The sequence below is a fragment of the Ciconia boyciana genome, chromosome 2 (genome assembly GCF_034638445.1).
Source record: "Ciconia boyciana chromosome 2, ASM3463844v1, whole genome shotgun sequence".
In the NCBI taxonomy this organism is placed as follows: domain Eukaryota; kingdom Metazoa; phylum Chordata; class Aves; order Ciconiiformes; family Ciconiidae; genus Ciconia; species Ciconia boyciana.
In genome coordinates, this window is record NC_132935.1 from 142311478 (window position 1) to 142337434 (window position 25957).

General features: G+C 37.4%; 1 protein-coding gene across 3 annotated transcripts in view; it reads right to left on the minus strand.

Moving 5' to 3' along the window:
* Positions 1-25957, minus strand: part of VPS50 (VPS50 subunit of EARP/GARPII complex) — a 103942-nt gene that overhangs the window by 11906 nt on the left and 66079 nt on the right. For all 3 annotated transcript variants that reach the window (XM_072854260.1, XM_072854258.1, XM_072854259.1), the window contains 3 exons: positions 24545-24651; positions 15991-16112; positions 12003-12083 (listed from right to left, as the gene is read on the minus strand). In XM_072854260.1, coding sequence (XP_072710361.1) covers positions 12003-12083; positions 15991-16112; positions 24545-24651 — 310 coding nt within the window. The remainder of the gene's footprint in view (positions 1-12002; positions 12084-15990; positions 16113-24544; positions 24652-25957) is intronic.

The following is a 25957-nucleotide window of genomic DNA, read 5'->3' on the forward strand; positions in this document are numbered from 1 at the left end:
TTTTGCTTTACCTATGAAACTGTCTTTATCTCAACCCACGAGTTTTCTCACTTTTACTCTTCCGATTCTGTCCCCCATCCCACTGCGGGGGAGTGAGCAAGCGGCTGCGTGGTGCTTAGTTGCTGGCTGGGGCTAAACCACAACAGTTACAAAAGCAGAAAGCAGATAAAGCAGGGAGCCTTCAAGGATCCCCACAGAAATTCTGATGTTAAAAACAAAAGACTGCTGACTGAGTAATACCATCAACACATCATTTGTATCCCTAAAATATCTCACAGAAATAGCTCAATGAGCAGAAGATAAAACTTCTAAAAGAAGCTTATGGTAAATGCGATCAGATACAGTTGCACTGAGCATGGGAATCATTATAAAGGCTAGCCACATCACTATGTTATTTGAAAAATGAATTTTCTTTGCTCTGATCTGTGTTCACATTCAGACAGATAAATTTGCAATGAAACTGCCCAGACATTTCACAATACCGTGAAGTTTGCACTCTGCTGAGTCTACCAGAATGGATAAGCAAGCCAAAAGGCCTGGATACTTGCTAAAACTCATGTAATGTCTTTCAGGCAGCTCTGAAGGTACCTACCTAGCACATCCACAAGTATAGTGCACACAGGCAATAACATCTAATCATCTAGGCATAACAGTCAATTCCTTAAAAATATTAACTGCTCCAAAGACACCACTGATTAACTATCAAAATCCACTCTTTCTCTGCCTTCTCTTTTCTTTTTCACTTCATGTCATTCTCAAAAAACCCAAACCAAAAAAAAAAAAAAAAAAAAAAAAAGAGAAGCTTTGAAATGTTTCCACATGATAAAAAAACCAAACCCACGGCCCACCAACCAATTTGCTATTCTTGGGAGAGACAGTGAGCCACAGAGCTGGGGGAGGAGTATCAGTGGTAAAGATTTATGCATCTTCGTTTCTTTCAAAGACTAATTACAAATTATGTAAAAAACAAATATTATAAAGACTTAATTTTCTATTTATTGCACTTCAAAGTTGCCTGTCTCTTCAGTATTGAGATACATTTGAAACAACTTTTTTTCTACCTGCCTGCTTCCTATGAAGGTAAATATCTTGTGACCCTTTTAAATGCCGAAATTGTGTTGCACCTGAAGACACAAAATGTACATGAGACAACTGGCTAAATCAAAGACATGCTTGAGTTCAACCAGGGAGTCAAACTCTGGTTCAAATATACTGGCCAAATACAGTATGAGGGTTTCATTCTGACTTTTCTAAAAAGCAGGCATTGCAAAAGCATGTTGATAGCAAAAAGGAAGCCCAAGGAAACAGCTGGTGTACCAATCCCGAAGAAAAGCACAAGATGATTCTGAAAGAGTTTCAGTGATGCATGTGTTTTCTTCTCCAGTCTTCATTAACAGAAATGATCAAATGACTGAAACCAGCAATAAAAGGGCAAAACATTCAGGCTAGAACAGGAAAAAAGGCTACAGACTATTTAAAGAAATCAGATGTTTTGCAATGGACTGGGCTTGTTAAAGTTAACCCTTCCAGTAATTTAAGAAAATCTGCAAGACAATCTCTGTTGTCAGAGATTCCCTTTGAGTACCCATGGAGAACAGATGTCCCATAGAGAACAGAAGTCTCATAAAACTGAAAGTGGGCGAAACGATGCCAATCTCAAGAGAAGGAGGAGAAAGACAAGGAGGAGAGTAGAAGCCAGGAAATTAAATAGCAGCCATCCCAACTTTAATTTCAAGAAACGTCAAGTTACACTGAGAACATATTGTAGAATCACAGAATGCTTTGGGCTGGAAGGGACCTTTAAAGGTCATCTAGTCCAACCCCACCCTGTAAGAGCAGGGGCATCTTCAACTAGATCAGGTTGCTCAGAGCCCCGTCCAACCTGGCCTTGAATGTTTCCAGGGATGGGACCTCCACTACCTCTCTGGGCAACCTGTTCCAGTGCCTCACCACCCTCATTGTAAAAAATTTCTTTCTTAAATCCAGTCTAAATCTGCCCTCCCTTAGTTTAAAACCATTGCTCCTTGTCCTGTCACAAGAGGCCGTGCTAAAAAGTCTGTCCCTGTCTTTCCTATAGGCCCCCTTTAAGTACTGGAAGGCTGCTATAAGGTTTCCCCACAGCCTTCTCTTCTCCAGGCTGAACAACCCCAACTCTCTCAGCCTGTCCTTATAGGAGAGGTGCTCCAGCCCTCGGATCATTTTCGTGGCCCTCTTCTGGACCTGCTCCAACAGGTCCATGTCTTTCCTGTGCTGAGGACTCCAGAGCTGGACGCAATGCTCCAGGTGGGGTCTCACCAGAACAGAGTAGAGGGGCAGAATCCCCTCCCTTGACCTGCTGGCCATGCTACTTTTGATGCAGCCCAGGATACAGTTGGCTTTCTGGGCTGCGAGCGCACATTGTTGGCTCATGTCCAGCTTTTTGTCCATCAGTACCCCCAAGTCCTTCTCCTCAGGGCTGCTCTCGATCACATCATCCCCCAGCCTTTATTGATACCGAGGATTGTCCTGACCCAGGTGCAGGACCTTGCACTTGGCCTTGTTGAACCTCATGAGGTTCACACAGGCCCACTTCTCCAGCTTGTCCAGGTCCCTCTGGGTAGCGTCCCACCCCTCAGGCGTGTCAACTGCACCACTCAGCTTGGTGTCATCTGCAAACTTTCTGAGGGTGTACTCGATCTTGCTGTCAATGTCATTGATGAAAATATTGAACAGCGTTGGTCCCAGTATGGACCCCTGAGGGACACCACTTGTCACTGATCTCCATCTGGACACTGAACTGTTGACCGCTTACCCTCTGGATGAGACCATCCAACCAATTCCTTATCCACCGAACAGTCCACCCATCAAATCCGTATCTCTCCAATTTAGAGAGAAGCATGTTGTGGGGGACTGTGTCAAAGGCTTTACAGAAGTCCAGATAGAGGACATCCATTGCTTTTCCCTTGTCCACAGATGTGGTAACTACCTTGCAGAAAGCCACTAGGTTGGTCAGGCAGGACTCGCCCTTGGTGAAGCCATGCTGGCTGTGTCAAATCACCTCCCTGTCCTCCATGTGCTCTAGCATAGCTTCTAGGAGGATCTGTTCCATGATCTTCCCAGGCACAGAGGCGAGGCTGACAGGTCAGTAGTTCCCAGAGTCATCCTTTCTACCCTTTTAAAAAATGGGCACATTTCCCTTCTTCCAGTCACCAGGGACTTCACCTGACTGCCATGACTTTTCAAATATCATGGAGAGTGGCTTAGCAGCTACATCAGCCAGTTCCCTCAGGACTCTGGGATGCATCTCATCAGGTCCCATTGTCTTATATACGTTCAGGTTCCTCAGGTGGTCACGAACCTGATCTTCCCTCACAGTGGGAGGGGCTTTACCCCCCTGGTCCCCAACATGTTGTCCATTGATTCAGGAGGGGTGAGAAGAGTGGTTGCCAGAGAAGACTGAAGCAAAAAAGTTGTTGAGTACCTCAGCCTTCTCCTTTTCTGTTGATACTAGGTCACCATTCTTGTTCATCAGTGGAGGTACGCTTTCTTTAACTTTCCTTTTCAGGTTGACATACCTGTAGAAGCCCTTCTTGTTATTCTTTGCATCCCTTGCCAAGTAGCACCCAGCATCAAGCATGCAGACACCAATACCAAAGCAGAACAAACTTGCTTAGCTTTTCTCTGCATCAGACTAGGAGGTCTTGCTGATATATCACAATTCTGCTCTATCTAAGACATATTACAGCCTACATGACATCCTTGTAAACAAACTGGGCAAAATAGAGATTTGATAAAATAATTTCAAGGTACACGTGGAACTGATGCAAACTACAAGATAATTTTCTCCCTCCTTGCCAAACAGGAAAAAACCCACAGTGATTTTAAGAAAGCTTTCATCAAAAGCACCAAACTTATCTGAACAATAACCAAATCAGGTTAGCAGGTACAGCAGTGCAGGTTAACCAGCATTCCGTGCAGACACCTTACAGCAGGACTTATCTATTCAGTTTTCTCTAGTCTTAGTCTAACTCCTTCATATTGTCATAGGAAAAGAACTGAGTTTTCTAATGCTACACATGATTGGCATACACAAATAGCAATTATTTACAAAAGCTGCTTTGCTATAGAGGCCTGAAAATATCAGGATACAGAAGTGTTAAAGCAGGCTTATGACTGCTTTACCTGTTTAAGGGTTGCTAATAACAGTAGTATGAGCTATAGTGTTGTGCTTTGGGAATTATCTTTATGCCATATCTATCTTTGAATTAAATATCATCTGAAACACATTTTTACAACAGAAGGGCATGTATTAGCAAATAACAGGTATCAAATAAGTGTGAGAGTGATATTGTTTGATTAATTGTTGGGTATTTTACTTTAGCATTTAATTGTTTATTCCCAAGAAATCCTTTAATGAATAGAAAGAAAAAAAGAGTAAATTTATCCGTGTAAGGAACAAGCCTCTCCTTCAATCTCTTCCTCAAAAAAATTGTCTTCTGTAACAAGAGAACACTTCCATTTCAATAGTTTGGCTGAACCCAGTGGCAAACCTCTGTTAAGCCTTCCATCTTACTGGGAAGAAGAGACTTCTTATTACTAATTACCTATATCAGAAGTATAAACCACCTAAGCTAATTATCTAAGTCAAAAGTTTGAAACGCAATTTGCAAGAGAGACATTTTTAAGGGGCCCGATCTCATCATGAGCTCAGAATTATGTATTTATTGCAGTTATCCAACAGAACTTATGACCAAAATAACTGATTATCTGCCATTTATGGTGGAGATAATTGACAGTTAATTATAATAATCCACTTTCACTAACTTTAAACAAAAAACAGTAAACCCCACTTGTCCCCAGTACACAAAGTTCTGCAGATCACACTAATTAGCAATAATCTTTCCTGACCTAAACTTTCCTTTCCTGAGCTTCTCCTGACCTAATACTTTTTGTATAATACTTTAGCTTTAGAATTGTTTTGATTTAATATACATACACAATAGAAACAATTTTAGTTTGATTCTGCTATGAGCAAATGGCAGTGCCTCTAAATGCTACTGAAGAAATCCTGATCTTAAAGGAATAAGTGGTGTTTGAAAGGCACAGAAAAAAAAAAAAATCAGACTATCTGAAAAAGTTCTGGCAGTCAAAGAGCCTACAGCAGCTCTGACATACCAATACTGTTACCAAGAACTTGATGCGCGCTGATGGAGAAGGAAAAGCAGACTGACCCCAGATGTCTACCTAAGACAGGATAGCTCTATCATCTCTGTTTATGAAACTGTAATTGATAGTTTCTGTAATATCATGAACATAGAGTACAAGAAAATAAACACTGATCAAAGAAAGCATAACACCTTATTGTATTCAAAGGCTGAATTGAGCTGAAAACAGCTGAACTAAATCCAAGTAGTTGCTTAATATGCAAGAATATTTTTATTAGAAGAAATGTACTGAAAGCAACAAGTCAGTTTTTTTTCCCTCCCCCTTAAACTTACACATCCCTAATAGTTCTTGAAACTTGATGCTGAAAGTGACAGGTAAAGCCAATTGTAAATGCACATTGCGTTCAAGGGTAACAGTGCTTTTTGAATACAATGTAATTGTGTTAAGATTTAAAAATGGTACTTTTCAATACTCCTACTACATTTTAAGCTGAAAGATTAGTATTTTCTTGCTAAGGGGCACAAAGCTTAGAAAGCAGGTAATCTTGACTCAGCCCTTAGGAAACTAAATCCAATGTAAACAATGGAAGCTACTCCAATGATCACCACTCAACACACTTTAAGAGAGCAGATCATTAAAAACCAAACAACAAACCATCTTGAGAAACCATGCTATTAATTTTCTATTTATTTACAATCCTTTGCAGGCAAGTGATACCTTTACAGCATTATGAAGTGCCATGCAAGGGATCCCCAAGCTTGCCAACACTTACAATGAGTGCACTTCGCACCAGCCCCAGGGCTGAATTGATCAGCATTGCCTTGCAGTAGGCATGAGGTTTCTGATTTCAAGACTGGATCCTCCATGCTCTTTGTCACAAAACAAGCATGTCCCAAACCTAATTTGGGTCAGTCCCACTGGCTTCAGTAACAGACTTCAATAAAATTTGTGTAGAAACTTCTGGGATCTTTGCATTTTATTTATTTCTTAGTGTTAGTTAAATGCAGACTTTTTGCATTAAAAATTACCAAAAGTTAGCAAGTTTATTTACTATCTTGTCTAACCTAACGCAACAAGGCCTCTATCAGGAATCACTGTGTGCTGATAGACAACTGAGAAAATGAGTGCTTAACTATGCTTTAAAAATAATCATCAAATGAGCCTCTGCAGAAAAGCACGCCCACTGCCACACCCTTGGGAACCTGAACCACTACCTTACAAAAACATCTAAGCCAATCTGGTCCGGTCACACGCATTTTTACTGCAGCATTTTTCTTATCCAAAGAAAGATTTTCAGGAGGAGCAGCTTCTGGTTCCCAGGTGCTCAGCTGTGCCTCTGCAGGCACCTGCACTCTCTTCTGGCACTAGGAATCAGCCCAAGTTTTGGGTGCCCAGCAAGAAGAGTCTGAAGACTAAAGTCTAGAAGACTAAAGTCTAGAAGACTAAAATGAGATGGCTCAGTGACTGACCAAAGAGAGACAAAGCAATTGCCAAAACCCAGAAAATTTATTCAAAGAAATAAGCTAGCAAACTTCAGTAAATCATTCCAGTCTACTTGGGTAATATAGTCAAGCAAACGAAAAAAGTTGTGTGAAGAGCTCTAAATGAATAATGTGAGGAAGCAAAACAGCTGCAGAAGTCCTAGCATATTTTCAAAGTGCTTGTCATGTCAGAACTTTCCTTTGTATACACAGAGTTCTCTTCCCTTGACAAGCAATTCACACAACACCTTAAACATTGTCATTATGTATGTTGTACAAATCTTTTCAAAGAGAGGAAGAAAAAACCCCATAAATTGCCTTTTCTTTTTTTTTCTTCGGGCTTTTTTTTTTCTTTGAAGGAGCAAGAGACCAAACAAGGATTGTAAAAATTGCAGAAATTATCTTCAGCCAAACAAAACCTCACCAAGAATCACAGCTAGCAGCTACCATTTCAGTGAGGAGCTTAGCTATGTCTTTTAGAAGCAGCATCCTGTGCTAGGCACTGCCACGTCAAGTAACAAATTCCACAGCCTAGAGTCTCCAGAGCTTGCCATTGGTATTCCAAACCAGGACATAACAGGGTACATGTCCACACTAAGTAATACAGGATTGTGCTGTGACATTTTAAGTAAAACTGAATTGTTTGTTTCCAGAATTGGGACCAGCGTAACTGAACCGTACCGTTCCACAGCATCAAAGGGTCAAAGCCAAAATGGGTTGGAAAGTCAGGCATGAAGAAAAAAAGTTGTTCCTCCCATTTTCCTTATCTTATTTGTACAGCTGAAAAAAATCTACATTTCCATCTCTGCACCAACAATCTCTAACCTACTGTCTCTGCCAAAAGATATATACGTTATGGGGAAAGAGCCCAAAAGCTAAAGTAAAGACAGAATCTAAAATACATCAACCAATACTTCTTTATACCAGTGATTCCTTCCATCTACTCTTCTATACATTGCATTGCAATGTTTATATACTTTACCGCAGTGATTTATTTTCTACTGCTGTAAGGCACGACAAATGTCATTCTAAATCTCCATTTTACTTGAGCAAGCCAGTTTGCAATGAAATATTTATGAGTATTCCATGGTTATTTGCCCCAATGATCTCACTTTTGGAAGCAGCAGTATCACTCAAGGCAGCTATTTGCATACACAGGACATTCACAAACAACATCTCAGTAATGGCAGTACTGTGACTAAGTTACATTTTGTGAAGATAAGAAAGCTGCTTAGAGACAGATAAAGCAAGGAATCCGAAGGAGAAATTTCCCTTCCGAATCACCAATTATCATAGATCACATCAATCTGATTGATGCCTTGTACCTACCTGGGGGCTTACTGGTCTCAGTGGACTAATATGAACATCATTACTGTTGCAAAAACACATTCCTGTTAGAAATGACAAACTCAAGGACCGAATGTGTGTAGGTATCTCTACATATCCCACTCAGGGGAACTGTCAGTGAGGAGATGTAGGCAGCTCAGAAACGGGCACTTGTTTCGATGTGTTTGCTCTAATCAAAATTGCACCTTAGCATTACAAGCGAGGCTGAAACAACAGCACTTCTTCCTCCCCTTTTCACTCTCCTCCTTCTGTGTTTTCCTTTTAATACAGCCTGCTGCTATGAATGAAACACAGCTTGTAGAGTGCTATTTCTGGAGGATCCAAATTATTAGCTCTGAAGCTGCTGCATAGCAGAAACTTGTACTGAAGCTATTTTGTACTAGCTGTGGAAAGGCCTGAATATGAAGTTCACATACACATATGAAGTTCAGTACAACGCAGCCAAAAAAATTTTTGAAAGTCATATTGTTCTCTTACATCTCAGAAATGAACCTGCACCCTAATCTACTTTAAAACACTCAAAGTGCATGTATTTTTTATACTTTTGAGTTTGTCTACAAGTATTTCCTTAAGGCAAAGACAAGTAGCTTAGACACAGAAAACTGGTTACTCAATTACTATAAGCTCCCAGCACACTTCCACATAACTTACTATAAGAAAGCAAATAAAGACAGTTTTGCTAACCAGTGGGTCCTTTTTATTTATTTTTTAACTAAACCTATTTCATTTATATATCAAAAGAAATTTCAGACCATACTTAAACCAGTATCAATATTAGCAGTGCAGAGATTAACAAAAGCCATAGCTGGACAAAACCTCATTACTGGTATATACATAACAGCTTTAAATAGGAAGCATATTTAAAGCAGTAGTGCCTAAAGAGCTCAATCTTGTAAACAGTTAAGTCTCTTCATCATTGTCATTTTGATTACATCATACAAACCATCCAAATTAAAAAACCACCCAAATTACAAGCATGTTTTTGTGTATAAACACGAGGAGAAAGGGCACTTTTACTTCCAACTGAAGTGGTGAGGTTTGGTGGTTATTGTTTGGAGTTTTTTGTTTACTATAATGTTTATGATTATATCAGTGTAGGAGCAGCATATGAACATTGAATAATATGTATCACAGCTGAGGTGTCACATTATTGCCCTGTGGTGAAGTTAACACAACTGAACACATGTTCACATCTCAGCTATTTCCTGTTCACAGTCTAAAACATTAATGTAAACTCCAAGTGGACTTGCTGCAGTTTATAAGGTACAGTTGGCTTTGCTATGAAGCATTAGATTGCGAAACGGAGGAGAAGTGATTCAGCTATAGTTGAGGAGTGCTTAGAGGGGACAAGGACCCTCCAGCAGAAGCAGGGGATATGTGATGAATGAGGAGGGATGGAGGGAAGAGGAGAGGAAGCACTTTAAATTGCTACAGCCTTTTTGCTCAGTGGCTGTGAGTCAGAAACCCAACTCTCTGTCTCTCAGTGGTCCAACTGAAAACCAGGATAGTACTTCTCTCTCAAGTATGGCGAGTATACTGTAAGTACAGTATATATTAAAAGGGCACACACTTCTTGCATTGTAATAATAGGGAAGTATAAACTTAGAATAGAGCAGCTCCATAAGGTCCTATTGGGAATGCCTCCAATTGACCTCCATACTCTTCACACAGAAGATGCCTCAAAGATGCAAGAAAGAACATTAATGCAGCTTGGCTTTACTTCGCCAGAAGTGGAACCCCACTTCCACTTTGCTTTTTCCTTCACAAAGGAAGCTTAAAATTCAGCTGAATAATAAAAGTAGTATCCTAAAAGGTATCTGATGTAAATTAGATAGCACTAATTCAGTCCCAAACAGGAACTACAGGAAGTCTACAAAAAGCTGGAGGAGATGGCCTCTAAACCCTCCAACTATTATTCCTCTTTCTCCTGACAATAAATATAGAATAAATAGGCCTTCATCCACTTGGTATCTCAAAAAAGGAATGGACAAAGTCCAAGAGGAAAGCTAGGAATGATCCATTCTAAATTATTAAAGAGTCTTGACATAGATCATAGAGCTCAACCTTCACAGGCACCGACAGATTAGAGGAACTATTCTGATCTACATGTAGTTCTGGCAGAGCCTTAGTCACAGATTCAAAACTATCAGATTCCGACTATCTTTATGAAAATAAAATATTGAAAGATGCTGCCATCAGGAATTGAAATGCTACAGAAATTATGCTCCTTAATAAAGTTACCATGAATAGAAGACAATGCAAAAAAAAAAAATTCCCAACAAGCCATGAGACTGAACTCCACAACACAAACATGAATATTTTCAGAAAGCAATTTACAATAATCAAAGATAAGAGAGGAGGATTTTGAGAGCAGTCCAGAACAGTCCATACAATCATGAGTAATACCCATTTTATGATGCAGTGAAGATTAATCTCAGCTTTCATAAACTCTTAAAAATAAGCAAACAATAAAAACACCCAGAAGACTTTTTCTTCCTCATGAATCAAAAAGTGAAAAATTTCCATTTATAGCATAAGACCAGCATAAGTTCATAAGATATTAATAAACCTCATGGAATGCCTTTAAGTTAATAGTAGTTAGGTAAGATTTCTTCTTCCCTTCAAATCTTACCTGGAACAAAACTATTAGTTTCAATTGACACTAACATTATCTGTTACAGCATTGTTAAATGACTGAGGAAGGAAAAGAAGTCCTTTTATTTTTCCAATTTACTCCTAGAAATGATTTTTTAAAAATTATTTTGACTGATAAAAAAAATTCAAGACTGTAAAGCATTGTCAGGAACTGTGACTACAGAGTAAGTTTAAAAAATTAATTCCATAACTTGCCATTTTTCCATAATCTTTAACTGATTAATTTGCAAGATCTTCCTAGAATTAATTTTTCTTTCTGAATAGACTACCTTTGAGATGAATATCAATAGGACTAGCCTTTTTCTGTTTTATAGAGGCCTGGGGTTATTCGTTATCTTATGCTCCCTCTACTGACTCTATAAGAAATGGCCCCAAAACCCTTTAAGAAGCTTCTCTGAAAGGACAGTTTAGGATTCGACATAATACTTCAAGGAATTAAAAAGGCATAAAGTACAATACTGTGGAGTGCCAAATGCTTGTGAAAGTTGGAGCATAGCATCTGTCTTCTACTTCTTTCTAAGGCAAAAGCCTTAGAAAATAAATTCTTCCTGCAGCATCCATAGTATTAATTACTATACAAGCCATTTATGATACTCTTAGGAAATTTCTTCATAATGTTTCAAGGGTTTTATATTTAGATGGAAAAAAAGGACTACATATTTCCATTTTTGCATAGTTCTTAGCAATATTTCTTTATAAACTCTGCTGCTCAGTTGAATTCACAAAAATCTACCTGAAGTCTCCTGTTTACCCTTTGTAATGTGATGTGAAGGACAGTTATCTACTACCAGTGTGACATAAGCACCATATTTACTTTTCACATTTTGAAAATAACTCATGAAGTGGCCAATGGGATATAATCTATAAAAAATGACATGGAAAGTTCCCCACAATTCAGAAATGACGTAACAAAGGACTTAGTATACTACTACTATTATCTTGTAAGGTGAATGATCTTCAGGATGGCTTACTGTTTTGCTATTCTTCTACTGAAGAAAAACAAGTCATCTATTGTGTTGGGTTTTTTTGTTTTGTGTTTTGGGGTTTTTTTATAAAAATGTCTCATTTAATAAGGATAATACTGGAATGTCTCTCTTTATTACATGAACCATGATACATTATAAGATTTAAATGCATAATTTTGTTGTTACAGCTAGCAAAAGCTATTAAACTAGTTTTGTTGTATATTAGAAACAAGTGATTTCATACAACAGTGATATCTACATCATGATATGCCATGAAACTAAGCCTTTGTTATTACAGACACTGAATATGAAGAGAGAGGAAAATCAGAAAGCCACAATGAAATACAATTCCTAAATTTCCTACACACACCTCTACTCCACTGAGCATTAACAAAATCCAGGTACTTACCAGATCGATCAGACTCTCCTGGATTCTGTTCAGTGTGGTGCGTAATCTGCTGCTACTGAGGCCCAGTCCTGTTGATTCAAACTGGAAGAAATACATTGTATTTAAGTTGGGAAAGGAAAACCCATTGGTTTAAACTTTACGGTGATACAGCAAAACTTCAGTTTGTAAACACTAGCTACAATTTACTTACATGAAAGTTTTAGCACATAATCGCAACTATACAAAATGAAAAGAACATCAAGAGAGGTCACAGCACTCAACACTGCACTGGTGTGAAGAATGACCTGCATACCTTTCATGAAGATGACAACTTACCATTCATACCAATAAACAACCAGTATCTTTTATCATTATAATACTGTATTTGGGTGTGGGGCTCTAGATTTCCCCGTTTGGGAGACCAGCCCAGAATGGTGCACCACAATGCCCCCACTGAGACTTGCATGCACACCACACCCAAGCCAAATGGTCTTGACTTCTCTCTCAAGCTGTAAAATTTCTTCTAATTCCTTATTAAATATCTAATTTGCATATGTAAAATTACATCCATTGCTCTTTATAAAACAGTCATTAATACTTAATGCTTATAAAGATCTACCTGAGAAATATGCCAGCTTCATGTTCACGGCTCAGAAGTATTATGGGGGGATGTTCAGCTGGGATAAATCAATATAGCTACACTGATTTCCTGGTAAATGCAATGAATTATACCAGCTGAAAGTCTGATTAGACATGTGTAATTAATGTAGCTACTTCTACTTCCAATTAAAAAAACAAAGAACAAGCTAACACAACAAAGGAAGTGGAAATGGGACAGCTAAGAAACACACATTTACGTCAAGAATCTGGAAGTATTTGAATACAGTTCTGGTATGTGATTCACACCAAAAGGCAAATTTACTGAACAATATTTAGAGCCCTGTTGTACACTGTATTATTAGACTTCCTTTCAATGGAATAAATCAGGGAAGGAAGCGTTCAAGTTCATGTCATCCCATCCACTCCTTTTACATACAAAAAAATGTAGGTCCCCATTTACTGCATCTAACGTTTCTGACTTAAGATGTCCATCTGCCCTAATCCTCCTACATATTCAATGAAAATTTACATCTGAGCTGAATTCGGACTGGAAGTACACCCTGCTGAAATCTAGAACCTGATCTAGAAGACATAAATCACTATCCTAGTGTCCACGTTTGATAAAAAGAAGTGTCCACGCCTTTGTTTGACCGCAGGTGAAGTAAGCTTTTTTACAAAAATAATTTGCATTTTTCTTCACATTTTTACTGTAGAAATATCAGTTCTGAACTGCCTTTGATTTTACAGGTATATGGGTGAAAAAGAAAATAACTTTTTTCCCTTTAAGAAACACACCCTTAATTCTATTTTTTTCCCTCCTTAACGTCATATAGTAGCTTTTCAAGACATGGCCATAAGGACTGCAAATTCAAGACTGGCTATTATCCCTGTTAAGGTAAGAACAAACAGAAAAAATACCCTGCTTAAAGGAAAAAATATATATATATTAAAAAATGTATTTGCAAGTTTCAGCCATTAAATTTCATTTTAAGAAATTTGCACCTGCACCATCAAAACTATACATCACACTATCTGCCACTAATTCTTTCTCTTTCTGCCTTTCAACTACTAACTTTCAATAGCTATAAGTAGCTTTCACTTACTTATTCTATAATGATATATTACTTTCTAAAAAAGGGCAATTTCACATTTGAAACATATCTGAATGAAAAGGAATGTAAAAACAAACTTAAATTGACATAAAACATTACATATCAAGAATCCCAGGTTTATCAGGCAACCAGTTACAGCCTGAAGTCAGAATTATACATCCATATGTATGAGGGGGAAAAAACACACAACAAACAAAAACCCCAAAATAGATTGTTGCTCAGCATTTTTCCACAAGGACAGAACCTCATGACTTCACAGAGAACGTGTCACTCATCAGTATAACTGCTTTGCTTCACGGAAGTTTTTGCTATTTCTATATGCAAAATGGTAGATATTTAAATTCCTTAAATTGACAACTTAGTAAGGCTAGTACGCAGAGCATTAGACAATTTACAGAATAATTTTACTCATCACCAATTCTACATAACTTCTTATAGTTAAAAAAACCATAAAATTAAGTGTTTTCCATAAGAATGGCCATTGGTTTACAAATTATTATGTCCTGTCAAAAAAATTAAAACTCATCTCAAATTTCTTCTGCTAAGGAAGACTATTCTGTGGCATGTTCATGAATGCCTTACACTTTAGTGAGTAGATATTAAATATAGGCAGTTCCTTTTAATTTCATGTTAGGTTGCTCTATAATTTGAGATAAGGAGGAAAGGCAGCCTTAACTTGCATCCCACAAATTAAAAAGGTTTTGAAAGAGCAATTCTGGTCACAATGGTGTGCAACTTTTGGCAGTGAAGAAAGCCAAATACTGACTACATAGGATAATCATTCTAAAGAGGTCTGGAAAGAGCAATGACTTAGCATCGTGACCGGACACAGAACTCAACATGTATATTTTAAATACTTGGTTTTCACTGAACTGGCAATGAACTCTGTACAATTAATCACCCTCCTTATGTGTGTACTAACTCACACATACAACATAAGCACAATATTCACAAAGAAATTCAACCACTTAAGGAAGTTACATTACCAGCATACTTTTAAAAATCCCATTTGATGCTGTTTTGTAAATAAAAATAAACCAGAAACACTCTCAGTGGTCTAAATCACATACCATCACCCATCTCTACTTTCTAAAGGTTTACAAACACTATGGGGAGTGAGGACATTTAAGCACCATTACAAGAGGCTTTATTACATTCATAGACCCTTTGTAAGCATTATGTTTCCCAGGGAAAATCATCTGTCAAAACAAAAATTAAGCACGCTAGAAAAACATCACAATTTTACCACCCATCTGCTATAATGTTTACCTGCCTAGCACTGTACTGTTGTCTGTTAGAAGTAGAGAGTGAGGAACTCAGTATGAGCTTTAAAAACACAAAACGAGAGGTGCAAAAAAATAAAAATAAATGCAACACAATGTGAATACCAGAGCAGCTGACTAAGCCAATGGAAATCAATTATCTTAACAAAAAACAAACAAACAAAAAAATAAAAAACCCACCCATCTTCTAAACACAAACAAACCGCAAATACATTTGTCCTGCCAAAGAGAACAGCTCAAAACCATTTAGAACCATATGTTGAGTCCGAAAATCCATTACAATTTGCCAACAGATGATGATGAATTTGGAACCCCTCAATATTATTACTTGTGGAGTAATTTAGGGGCCAAGAGAGGAGAAAATTGTTTTTACACGCAGCTTTTCAGAAATGCTTTAAGACAATTCTGTTGAAAGTTGATCTATGTTATGTACAGACATTGCCAACAAGCATTTATTTCAACTCAAGATCACTCAAAAACCCCGTTTTCATTAATGCAATTAGTTTGACAGAAGAATAGTAGATCTGAAAAAGTGTATTTCAATCTCTTAAACCTGAGTTACTACTTAACTTTCATGGCCTCCCTTCTCTTCTTCCTTTTGCTATTCTTATTTAAGAGAAATACATATAGGAAAATTAAATCAACTCATACTCTCTAGGCTCCAAACCATCACCCTCCGACTGCAGACTGCTCCTTTGCTCCCCACTTTCTACCACTACTTTTAGGTACTTCATGTTATCTTTCCTCCCTTTCAGAATACTGCTGGAAAAAGAGTACAGAATCTATTCAAAACATAATAGGATTCATGTCCCAGTGACAATGATGCTCCCAGTGCTTATTCCCCTTACTGCTGATCTAATCAGCCTTTTCTTACTCCTGCATTCAAATCCATTCTGTTGCCACTAATTTTTCTGGGGATTACATATTAGGTAGTATTTTAAGTAGAGAGATCTCCTCTGTATTCTCATTCTGTGTGTACAGTGATACTTGGAAATGAATAATGTTTCTACCTACCGTGTCATTTCGGCCAAAAAACGTATAGACTGCATACAGATAGTAATCGAAGAGCTGGGACATGAAGTGGATCACATCAAATGCAATTGGTTTCAGAATATTCATCATCTGCATATATTTCCCTTAAAAATTAAATACAGAAGATCAGTTTCCTCAGCATAAGTGCTACAAAGACAGCACCTTGAATACTGATTAAGAACAACTTAGTAATATTTTAGAGATTGGGATGTTTAAAAACAAAGCTAAATATGACTAAGACACAACGAATGCCTCAAGACTTCTCCGAATGTGGATGTCAATCCATACCAAAATATCTTGAAACATTCTTGGCCTTCTGGTACCAAATTCAAAATACACAACTTTCTGGATCCTCTACAAGTTTCAGCTTCATTTAGCCAAAAAATAATAATCCCCTAAAGTAGTCTCTAACAAATGATATATAGAGCCACTGAAGATTTTATGCATTAGTGTGTGTTCATATATGCACATACAGGTATTTTTCAAGCAATATAAAAGCACAGTACAAAAATGATATGCCCAAGATTGGATTTCATCCAACAGTTCTAGGAATAATGTGTTTCACATCAGCAACATAGCATTTCCTGCTCTCCTTCCTTTTTATCCTTGGGTAAGAAACACAAATAGTTTTAAGTTGTATGTTTGAAATGTTTCTAGAGGGACAGACTGACAGAAAAGGAGGATGCCGGGACTCTGGCACATCCAGGGAGAATAATAATTCCTCCCCTTCCTTCCTGTTCTCTGTTGTTATGCATTTGACTTGGGAAAATAAAATTTAAAAGAATTGAAAAAAACCTCAGGACCTTAATCTATGTGTTAGCTGAGTCAAGCTGATCATAGGGTTTGGACTCAGAAAGAAATTTTTCCCTACGGGTCTAGTTCGCAGAGCCTATGGTTTTTAGTTATTTTGTTTTCCAGCATAGGGAAAACCAATTTTTGTTTTCCAGCTCTTTTCATACAAGAGTCATACAAGAAGCATACTTAATGAAAACCCCAACATTGCAGATACTTTACATTTCCTGCTGGCTAGCTCAAAAATTACATACTGCTTGCCCTATTAGCATCTTAAAAACACAAAGAATATATAATAAGCTTTGGGTTATTACAGTAACAGACAGCAATTTTTGAACCAAAACGTAAATGCAGTCCACCCAGCATGTAGGATATAGCGGATCATTTAACAAATTGTCATATTCCAGACATGTTTTGATGTGAGAGGTTGGAAAAAATTACATGAGGGTGCTAAAATAATTTCTTTCTCCTGTAGTTTGCACCACTGTTTTTCAAGTTAATGCTGTGCCCAGCAAAGTAATTTACTAATCAATACAGAAAATATTGTTTTATGCAGAGAAACTGAGTAACAAAGAAACAAAATTAGCTGTTAGTATCAGGGGGAGTTATTTCAATGTTTTTAAGCAATTACTCGTGTAGGTCAGTAAAGATAACATTAATTTGACAAATTTATGATACAGCTACATACATGGTAAGATGATATAGCAGTAAGGTAAGAATCAAGCAATAACCTGACATTACTACTTTCCAGGTTTCTATCTAGCTTAGACTTCCTGCTTGAATACTATGCATCTGTGTCCCAATTTGCTAACACACGCAAGCATATATTTTGTTATTTTTGGAGATTTGACACAGGTTGCAATACTTAATATTTGGCAGTTTAGCCCAACTGTTAATTCTATGCTTAATTATCAATGTTTTGATCTACAGCATTATGAACAAACTGAAAAGCAGACTTGAAAAATTCTATTTGTCTTCCAAAAGGGAAAACCAAATGCAGCTAATTCTAGCACAGACCAATGTGGAAATTTAGAGATGTTTGGGAAAGGATGGTACCCTGATCAAAGCAGCTGTCACCTCCATATGTGCTATCTGAATATTATGTATTGCCACAGGCTGATTTTTTCCACTTACTCTGTGATAAACACATTTTTAAACTTGCCTGCAATCCATACACTATATAAGGGTGATGTGTCACATTCTGGACAGTTAGATTTCCAAATATCTGAGCAGTTAGCATGAATATTCAAGGTAATCTCTCAGGCAGTATCTTATGCTTTTCCAAGGGGCTATACACTGTACACTGCCCAAGTATGGTCCCTATAAAAATCTTCTGATGCCAAGAACATTTCTCTATTACTACATCACTCAGCATCTTGACACAAGAAGTGTTCCAAGAACATTTCCTCCTAGTTGCTCTAACAGGATGCCAACTTTTAACTTCTATACATTGTTACCTAGTTGCACTAAAGTTCCTATTTTGGGTGAAAAGAGGTGTATGAGAATATTTCCAAACAGCACTAACAGCCCAAACCCCTGCCGTGCTAGAAACTTCCAGAAATACTCGAAAACACTGCTTAGAGTTTCAACAACTCAAAGTAGCTTGACTTTCCAGAGGCTCTCCGTTAATGGCTAAAACTGCTGAATATTTGACACGTTTCTTTTGAAGTATTATTTCCAACACTTCTTTTGTCCTTAAAGACAGTAAGTAGAGAGTACTCTCTATCAGACTAATCTATATAAAACTGATCACTAAAACCAAAAAGGTAAATAAATACACAACCTCCTGAATAATACATATCCGAGGTTTAGTATATCCATGGTCATTAGTAAAATAATTTCCTAGGGAGCCTCACAATTCCAAATATGCAGCTTCCTATGACATACATTAGGAGCTAAAATGCCACTTTGAAGGAAAAAGTGAAAAGCCCATTGTAATTATATCATTTTGAAAGACTGGATGATTTGGATTTTTTTTTCAGTCCCATGAGGTTCTATGCTGTGAGATTTGTCATCACCATTATTATTTCCTTAAAAGTTAATGGGTTTTAAACCAATAAAAAACTAAGAGTTTCTTCCCCAAAATCATTCACAACAAAAGCAAAAATGAGGACAAAAAAAGGCATTAAAAAACCCCAACCTAAGAAAGAGTTTAATGGGTATTTCTTAAGTCAGAATTATATTAATTAAAATAAGAAATCACCCAAGCAATATACACAATGGCATAGTCATTAATTATTCTTGTTGACCTATAGAACCTAGGTCAAAATATTCCCTACAGATTTAACACAGGTTAATTCTTCCTTTACGTTTTAAGTCAACATGCAATGGCTTGATAGGAAAAAATTAACCTTGTAAATTAATGTAATGGTTACTTTATAATGGAAACATAGAAATAATTACCTGGCTTATAAACTTGAGGGAAAACCAGATAAATTGAACCGTTCACTTGAAATTCAAATTAAACAACGTTACAGCAGCTCTCACTTCAGTTATACATAGCAACTCATTTATGTAGTTTATATATATTAAGCTACACTTTGTTTTATTCATCTAGCCTCCATATGAAGCATACAGCACACAGGAATAGTTCAAAATGGGTTATGAGTACTGTTATACCCATTCAGTGAGTACTACTACTTGCGTAATGTCCCTTCCTAAAAAGTGAGGCAACAATTTCTGTTACTTGATTGGACAATTTAAATTCGCATCTTCATCTCACTCCAGACTTCCCTTTTTAAACCTAGTTTCCTTTATGATTTGTTTTTAACTAAGGTCAGGGAGCTGATCTAGATCTGCCAAAAGTCATGCTGATGCAACATACAGGAGGCAGGAATATCAGTGACAAAATGTAGCAAGGACAAAAACTGCTTAAGTACTCACATTACTGCTACCAAAACAAGCGTCTCTTAAAATAGAGCCTTATTTGCAAGGAATGGAACTTTAAAAGAGTACAGGCTTTCCGTAGATAGGAGATATCTAGAGTGTCCCCTGTACTATGTTAGGCTCCTGCTTATTTTTTGAGGTGCCACATCACTGTCTTGCATATGCAATTCACTTTGTCCAACTTTATCTAGAAACTAGACCCTTAGCCCACACCGGTTGCCTAGATCTCCTGTGCAGAGGGCAAGCAGCTCCAGAAGAAAAGTGCTAAGATATCTATGTGATGACATGCAGGCAAAGACATCCAGGACAGCCAACAAACTATCATCTTCTGGAGTTAACTACAGTTCGCCACTGATAATGAAGGGATCCTAGACAACCATTTTAGTTATACTCCTTGAAATCAGTGTTAAGTACCATGGCAATTTCCAAGCCAAAAGTCTGAGACAGTGCAAGACAGACTCGAGCCTTTCCTGGCATTAGCAGAGATTGCTGTTAAAAGACAGGCACGGTCCATGGCATTCCTGTCTGCAGGGGGATAATCCAGGGGACTGGATCAAACCTGGATCTCCCACAACCTAGTATCACGCCCAGCCAAATCTGCCTGGCAACAACGTGCTTATCTACACGTTTTATAGGGATGTTTCAAGAGATAACAGGGGAGACAAGAAGGGAAGAAAAACTAATAAATCAGATAGTCTGGCTAAATAGTGGTATCTCATTTGTTTCTTGTTTCTGTAGCCATTAACCCTTAGTTAAAGAAATGTGTCTGATGCCCCTGGGGATGCTGTCTGGAAGAAGTGAATGAAATATTTGTATGTTAAGGCCAAAAGCCGTGACAAAAGATGAAGGCATTTTCAACTTCTGTGGCAGAGGTGTAAAATGCAGTTTATGTCTAACAGAAACAAGGTGCAAAAAACCCTGTTTCATTTATGATACTGAAAGGGTTAAATCCCTGACAATCCCTAAGACCAAGACCTTACTGTGATACATAGACTTGCATTTTCTTAGTTTCACTTGCATCCTTGTTCTCTTTTGTTCTCTCCCCCTGCAAAGATAGTTTTGGTTACCTGCTGAGCAGAGTTGATGATAGGACATTTCCTGTAACTTCTTACCTAATAGAACTAAACAGGCCTTGAGCAAGCTCATTAGGCTTCCTAATTAAATCACTGATAACAGGAACTCAGGACTTTCTGCCGAAGATAAGCACCAAAGAACTAGTTTAAATCGACCCCCTTGTAACATTCCGAGGCCGAAGGACTGATAAGCTAACTCAATTACTATATATAGACAAAGGAAGCCCAAAGTTCAACTAGTGGACAACGTGAGGAAGACTATGGAAGACCACCGGGAGGGTGAAAAGACCCTAACCCTAATTTTACTGTGCATGCTTGGACTATGTAAATGAATTCTGGGAACTCATCACCATAAAACTGCCCTTTTCAGGAAATCTGATGAATATTTATGATATTTCTGTGTTGTGCTAACCTGGTGGAGCACTTGTGGTGGAGCGATCCCCAGTGCTGCCCAGCGCTGCAATAAAGAATACCCGCTTAACAGTCATCCCGACTATTGAGTCCTGATTTCGGCTTTTCACAGCAACAATATCAAATGGTAGGTATTCCTCAAAAAAGATACAAATGAAGGTGAAAGTGAGGTGGGGTCATTGCATATTAGAAACATGAGAAACTGCAAAGAAACTAGAAAGGAAGAATGACTAGGACAAGGACAAAGGGGAAAACCAGACCTATTCGCTCAGAAAGTTACATTAAGAGCTAGAAGTACCAAAAGTCTTTCCAAAACTACATTTTCCAAAGATGGTAAAAATCAGGAGTTTTCCAACTACAGAAGACTAACAAAAGCAAACCAAACCAGAGGGACGTGACAGGACAGAAATTGTAGACAAACAAGACACCCCAAAAGCAAGAATGAATAGCTTGCCTTGGTTTTCACTGGGGACAATGACACTGACAGTGAGAAAAATGAGGACAAGGGGAACAGGGTGACTAATAGAACTGAACTGGCCACTATCAGCCGCACTGAGAATGAGCTGGAAAAGACCTTAAAATAGTCAAGCTACAGGAGTGAAGGAATCAGGACATAATAAAAAATGGCCATGAAATCACTAGTCTGGTAATCAGTGTAATAACCTATATGTGCAATAAGCAGTCAAGGCATGGGCTGTACTGCTACGATTCAAAACCAGCAAATAAAAACATATTCAAGAAGAGGGAAAATAGTCATCCAAGCAACTATTGGTCCACTGCTTTAATTTGTAGGATGCAGGACTTCAAGTTTTGAAGAAAGTATGGAAGTGACAGAAGCAGAAAGATGGAGGCAAAATTAAGATTTAGTCAAAGTATTAATTTAACAATGTTACACAGTAAACAAGTGAAGCTAGAGTTTTTTAAATGAGTAAGGGTTTAATAAAAAAAGAAGACAGAAAGGAGTGTGTTGAAAAGGGAGGTATCTGGAAAAGCTACTAGTGGAGATCCCAGCAACTGGCCTCTTCTTTAATATTTTCATTAATGACTCTGGCACAAAAATAAGAGTGTGATAATGGAAAAAAATAAGGAGGTACCATCAAAACAGAAAAGGATTGACATAATGTACAGGAAGAACTGGAGGATCTTGATGACTGCTGTAATAAAAATTGGATGAAATTCAGTAGTACAAATTGTAAAGCCATGCATTTGGGGACCAATTAAAAACATGCATCTTTCTACTATAAACTAGCAGCTCATCCCTTGGAAAAAACTGGGGAAGTGAAGGACCTGCTGGCTATACAAGCTCATTACAGATGGACTGAACGGCCAGTACGAGGAAGCTGTGAGAAATACAAAGAAGTGCAAAAGGAAGGCAACTTGTGACCAGGATGCTGTGATACAACAGTGACACAATGCAGTGAGATCTCATGCAAAGTATTGCACGTGATTTTGGTAAGTCTATAACAAGAGCAGAAAAAGAACTGATAAGAAAGTAGGGGACTTAAGCTTCTTGCGGAGAAATACAGAAGATACAAAAAAGCTTGGCACGTTTAGTTTAGCAAATCAAAGACTGAGAAGAAATAGGATCGCTTTCTGGAAAAACAGCAGGGCAGTATGCAAAGAACAAGACAACCTGTTAAACCTAAAAGTTTATTTTGGCATAAGATCAAGTGGGCAGAAAATAAGCAGATAATTTTTTTTTTGTTTTAACCATGAAGTTGATAAGTCTTCTGGAATAGAATTCCTATTAGATAGAGCGGTGGGAACAAAACAGATGTATTCTTAAGCTGGAGCTCAAAACAAGCATGTTTACAGGCTAAATGACATGTCTTCCTGTAGCAGGGGCTGCAGGAGGTCCCTTTAGAATTCCACGTTCCAAATAACACTACTATCAGTCATTACAGAAACAATATAAAACACCCCCAATAGCAGAAATATTGAAAATTAAATGTAATTCCAGAAGGGGGAAAAAGCATATATGTGAGCTTTGCAAATAATGTTTAAGTTTGGGGTTATGACCAGAATCCACAAATATAAAGACTCCTTATGTAAAATTGGAAAACTAGAACTACAGCTCCACCTACTCTTACACTGTGTTAGGGCAGGAGGGCAGGGGCAGAGGCTGGGGGAAGACAGAGTGGTTTGCATGGAAGTGCCATGGTGACTTGTAGATTCAATCCTAACTTTTCTTAGAGCAAAACCTTATGCTAGAAGGTAGCAAACAAATCTCTCCAACCTAACTCACAGATCAATACCAGAAAAGTTATGACAGAATAATCTCAGTTCTTATTTCAGGTCTATATTGTATATGCTCCAAGAGGAAAAAAAAAACTGCAAAAAAGGTTTAGAAAATTAATTTCTGATTTATATGCTGCCCTCTAAGACAGCAAAAGGTACTAACCAGCTGTTGGAGTAGTCTCTTTTAAAAACAGCTTATTCTGAAGTACCACAATAATTTCCAAGCACATAAACACTGAAGACAAACTTCATTAACGTAACATGTACAGAATTCCTCTCTCTTCTGCCTAACCTGATAAATTTAGGTAGTTACTTCCCATTCTCTATAAATAAAATGAAAGTCAGTAGCAAAAAATTGCTACCATACAATTATCCAGATAATCAAATGGAAGTCACAATCACAAAAAATCAATCCCATTACACCTAGAACTGGAGGGGAGTGTTTTCATCAAAAACTTTTGCCTAGAAAGGACCTCCAGAGGTCATCTAGTGCAACCTCCTTCTCAGAGCAGGTCTAAGGAGATGAGGTTGCTCAGGGGCTTGTCCAGTTGCAGCTTGATCACCTCCAAGGATAGAGACTCCCTCTAACTCCCAGGGAATTACTAGGATGCATTCCAATTACTGAAATTACCAGTATGTGAGGGCACTTTTCTAGTTGTCTACCATATAGTAAAAATAGTTATTCTGGGTGGGAGAATCTGAGTAATGAAAGGGGAAAAAAACCCCAATCTTTACGTTCTTACTTTTGTAACTATACTACCTTAAAATGAAGCATTTAATCCACCAAGACACATTAGCAACATAAAACATAATCTATTTCCTTTCTATCTCCACTGTTTTTATGCATTCAATATTTTAGACAAATAATCCACCATTACTGGTTAAAATCAATATATGCATGCAGATTACTTTTCAAAATAAAAATAACTCCCAAGATATAACCAAATTTGGCTATTTAATAAAAAAATATTTTGGTTTAGTGCTTTATTTCTATTTTATTAACATTTTCAAAGATGGAAATAGAGCCTAACTAGGTATATTTTTAAAAGCCTTAGAATTCATTTAACATATTTGCTATAATCCATAGGCTTGCATTAAAAAAAAGACATATAAAAAATTACAATTGTTCTACGTACCAACAAGCCTTATTACATTCAGCGTAGTGTTTGTTAGGATAGGTGCATTCACTTTATTGAGGTTATAATCTGATCTCTTTCTGCTTCTCAGAGTTTCTCGAGAAATACTATAAAGAAAACAAAAGAAAATACACCGAATGTGACTGCCTATTATATTCAAGGACATACAAATAAAATTTAGTAGAAAAGAAATTCTTCTTCCCCTCTTCTTTCACATGACAGTATGTCTTCCAGAGCAGTATTTTATTTATGCCAAAGCATAACTGGGTTAGGATTTTAACATTTAAAGAGAGAAGCCTGGCCTAATTTACATAAAATTGTGCTAGAGAAAGGAGTTTCTGAGTTGTAGTCCAAGGCTTGAGTTCTGCAGGCCTCTGCCTGGCCTCAGCAGTCATTTTAACCACTCTGACTCAAGTTCATAGTTTATGAAGAAAATGAAAACAACGCAAGTCAGAACAAAACAGGGCAGACTAGTAAGCTACAGCTGAAAATTACTATCCGGAAATGGAAACAATTTTGAGGAAGATGAAACTAAAAAGACATTAAATTTTTCATAAATTGTAGTCCTGCGAGAAGCAGGGAGTTGGACTCAATGATCCTTATGGATCCCTTCCAACTCAAGATATTCTATGATTCTATAAGTGAAACCTTCTGCCAGTTGTCATACCTCAAAATTATATTCTTCCAAAAATTCAGAATGCTTCAATTTCATAGCACAAAGCTATGGACAGTGACTGTGGTTTGTTCCAGTTAAGTAATTTTTATCAATACCTCCATCACTTCTTTGAAATGCAGTAGTTTATGTGATGTATCCTATGAAATCATGTTAACAATATTTTATCCTAAAGAGTTATTTTGAAGAAAAACATTCCTCTGCTTTAACCCAAGTGATGGCTTTCTAGTTCTCCTGCAACCCTCTACATACAAATAATGTTAGCCTGCTTCACAAAGTCTGAATGGACAACTAAGTAGTACAGCGTCCTAGACAGAAATTTGTATTTCAGATCCTTTTAAAGGCTACAGAGTTGGCTTTTGTTTATAAGAATATATATAAATAAAATATTTTTTATATATATTCACCAAAATATAACATGCATATTCATATGTGCGTGTGTGTGTGTATTCTTAAAGAAAAAGAGAATTTAAAATTCCAAATGACTGCCTTCAAGCTTCGGAATAATTTAATTTTTTTTAATCTGTAAAAGTTTACTTTTGTTCTGCAAAAGCAGAAGCGCAAGCCTCAAGCCATTTGTCTGCAAACAACTGCTTATGACACAACAGAAATTATACGTATGCACAACAGCAGCTGTAGAAGAACCTTCAGTTAACATCTAACACTTGCTAATCATTTTCCCACTACCTGCTTCAGAGAGCCTTTATTCTCCTTCAAAATCTTGCTTTCCAGAGTTTCTT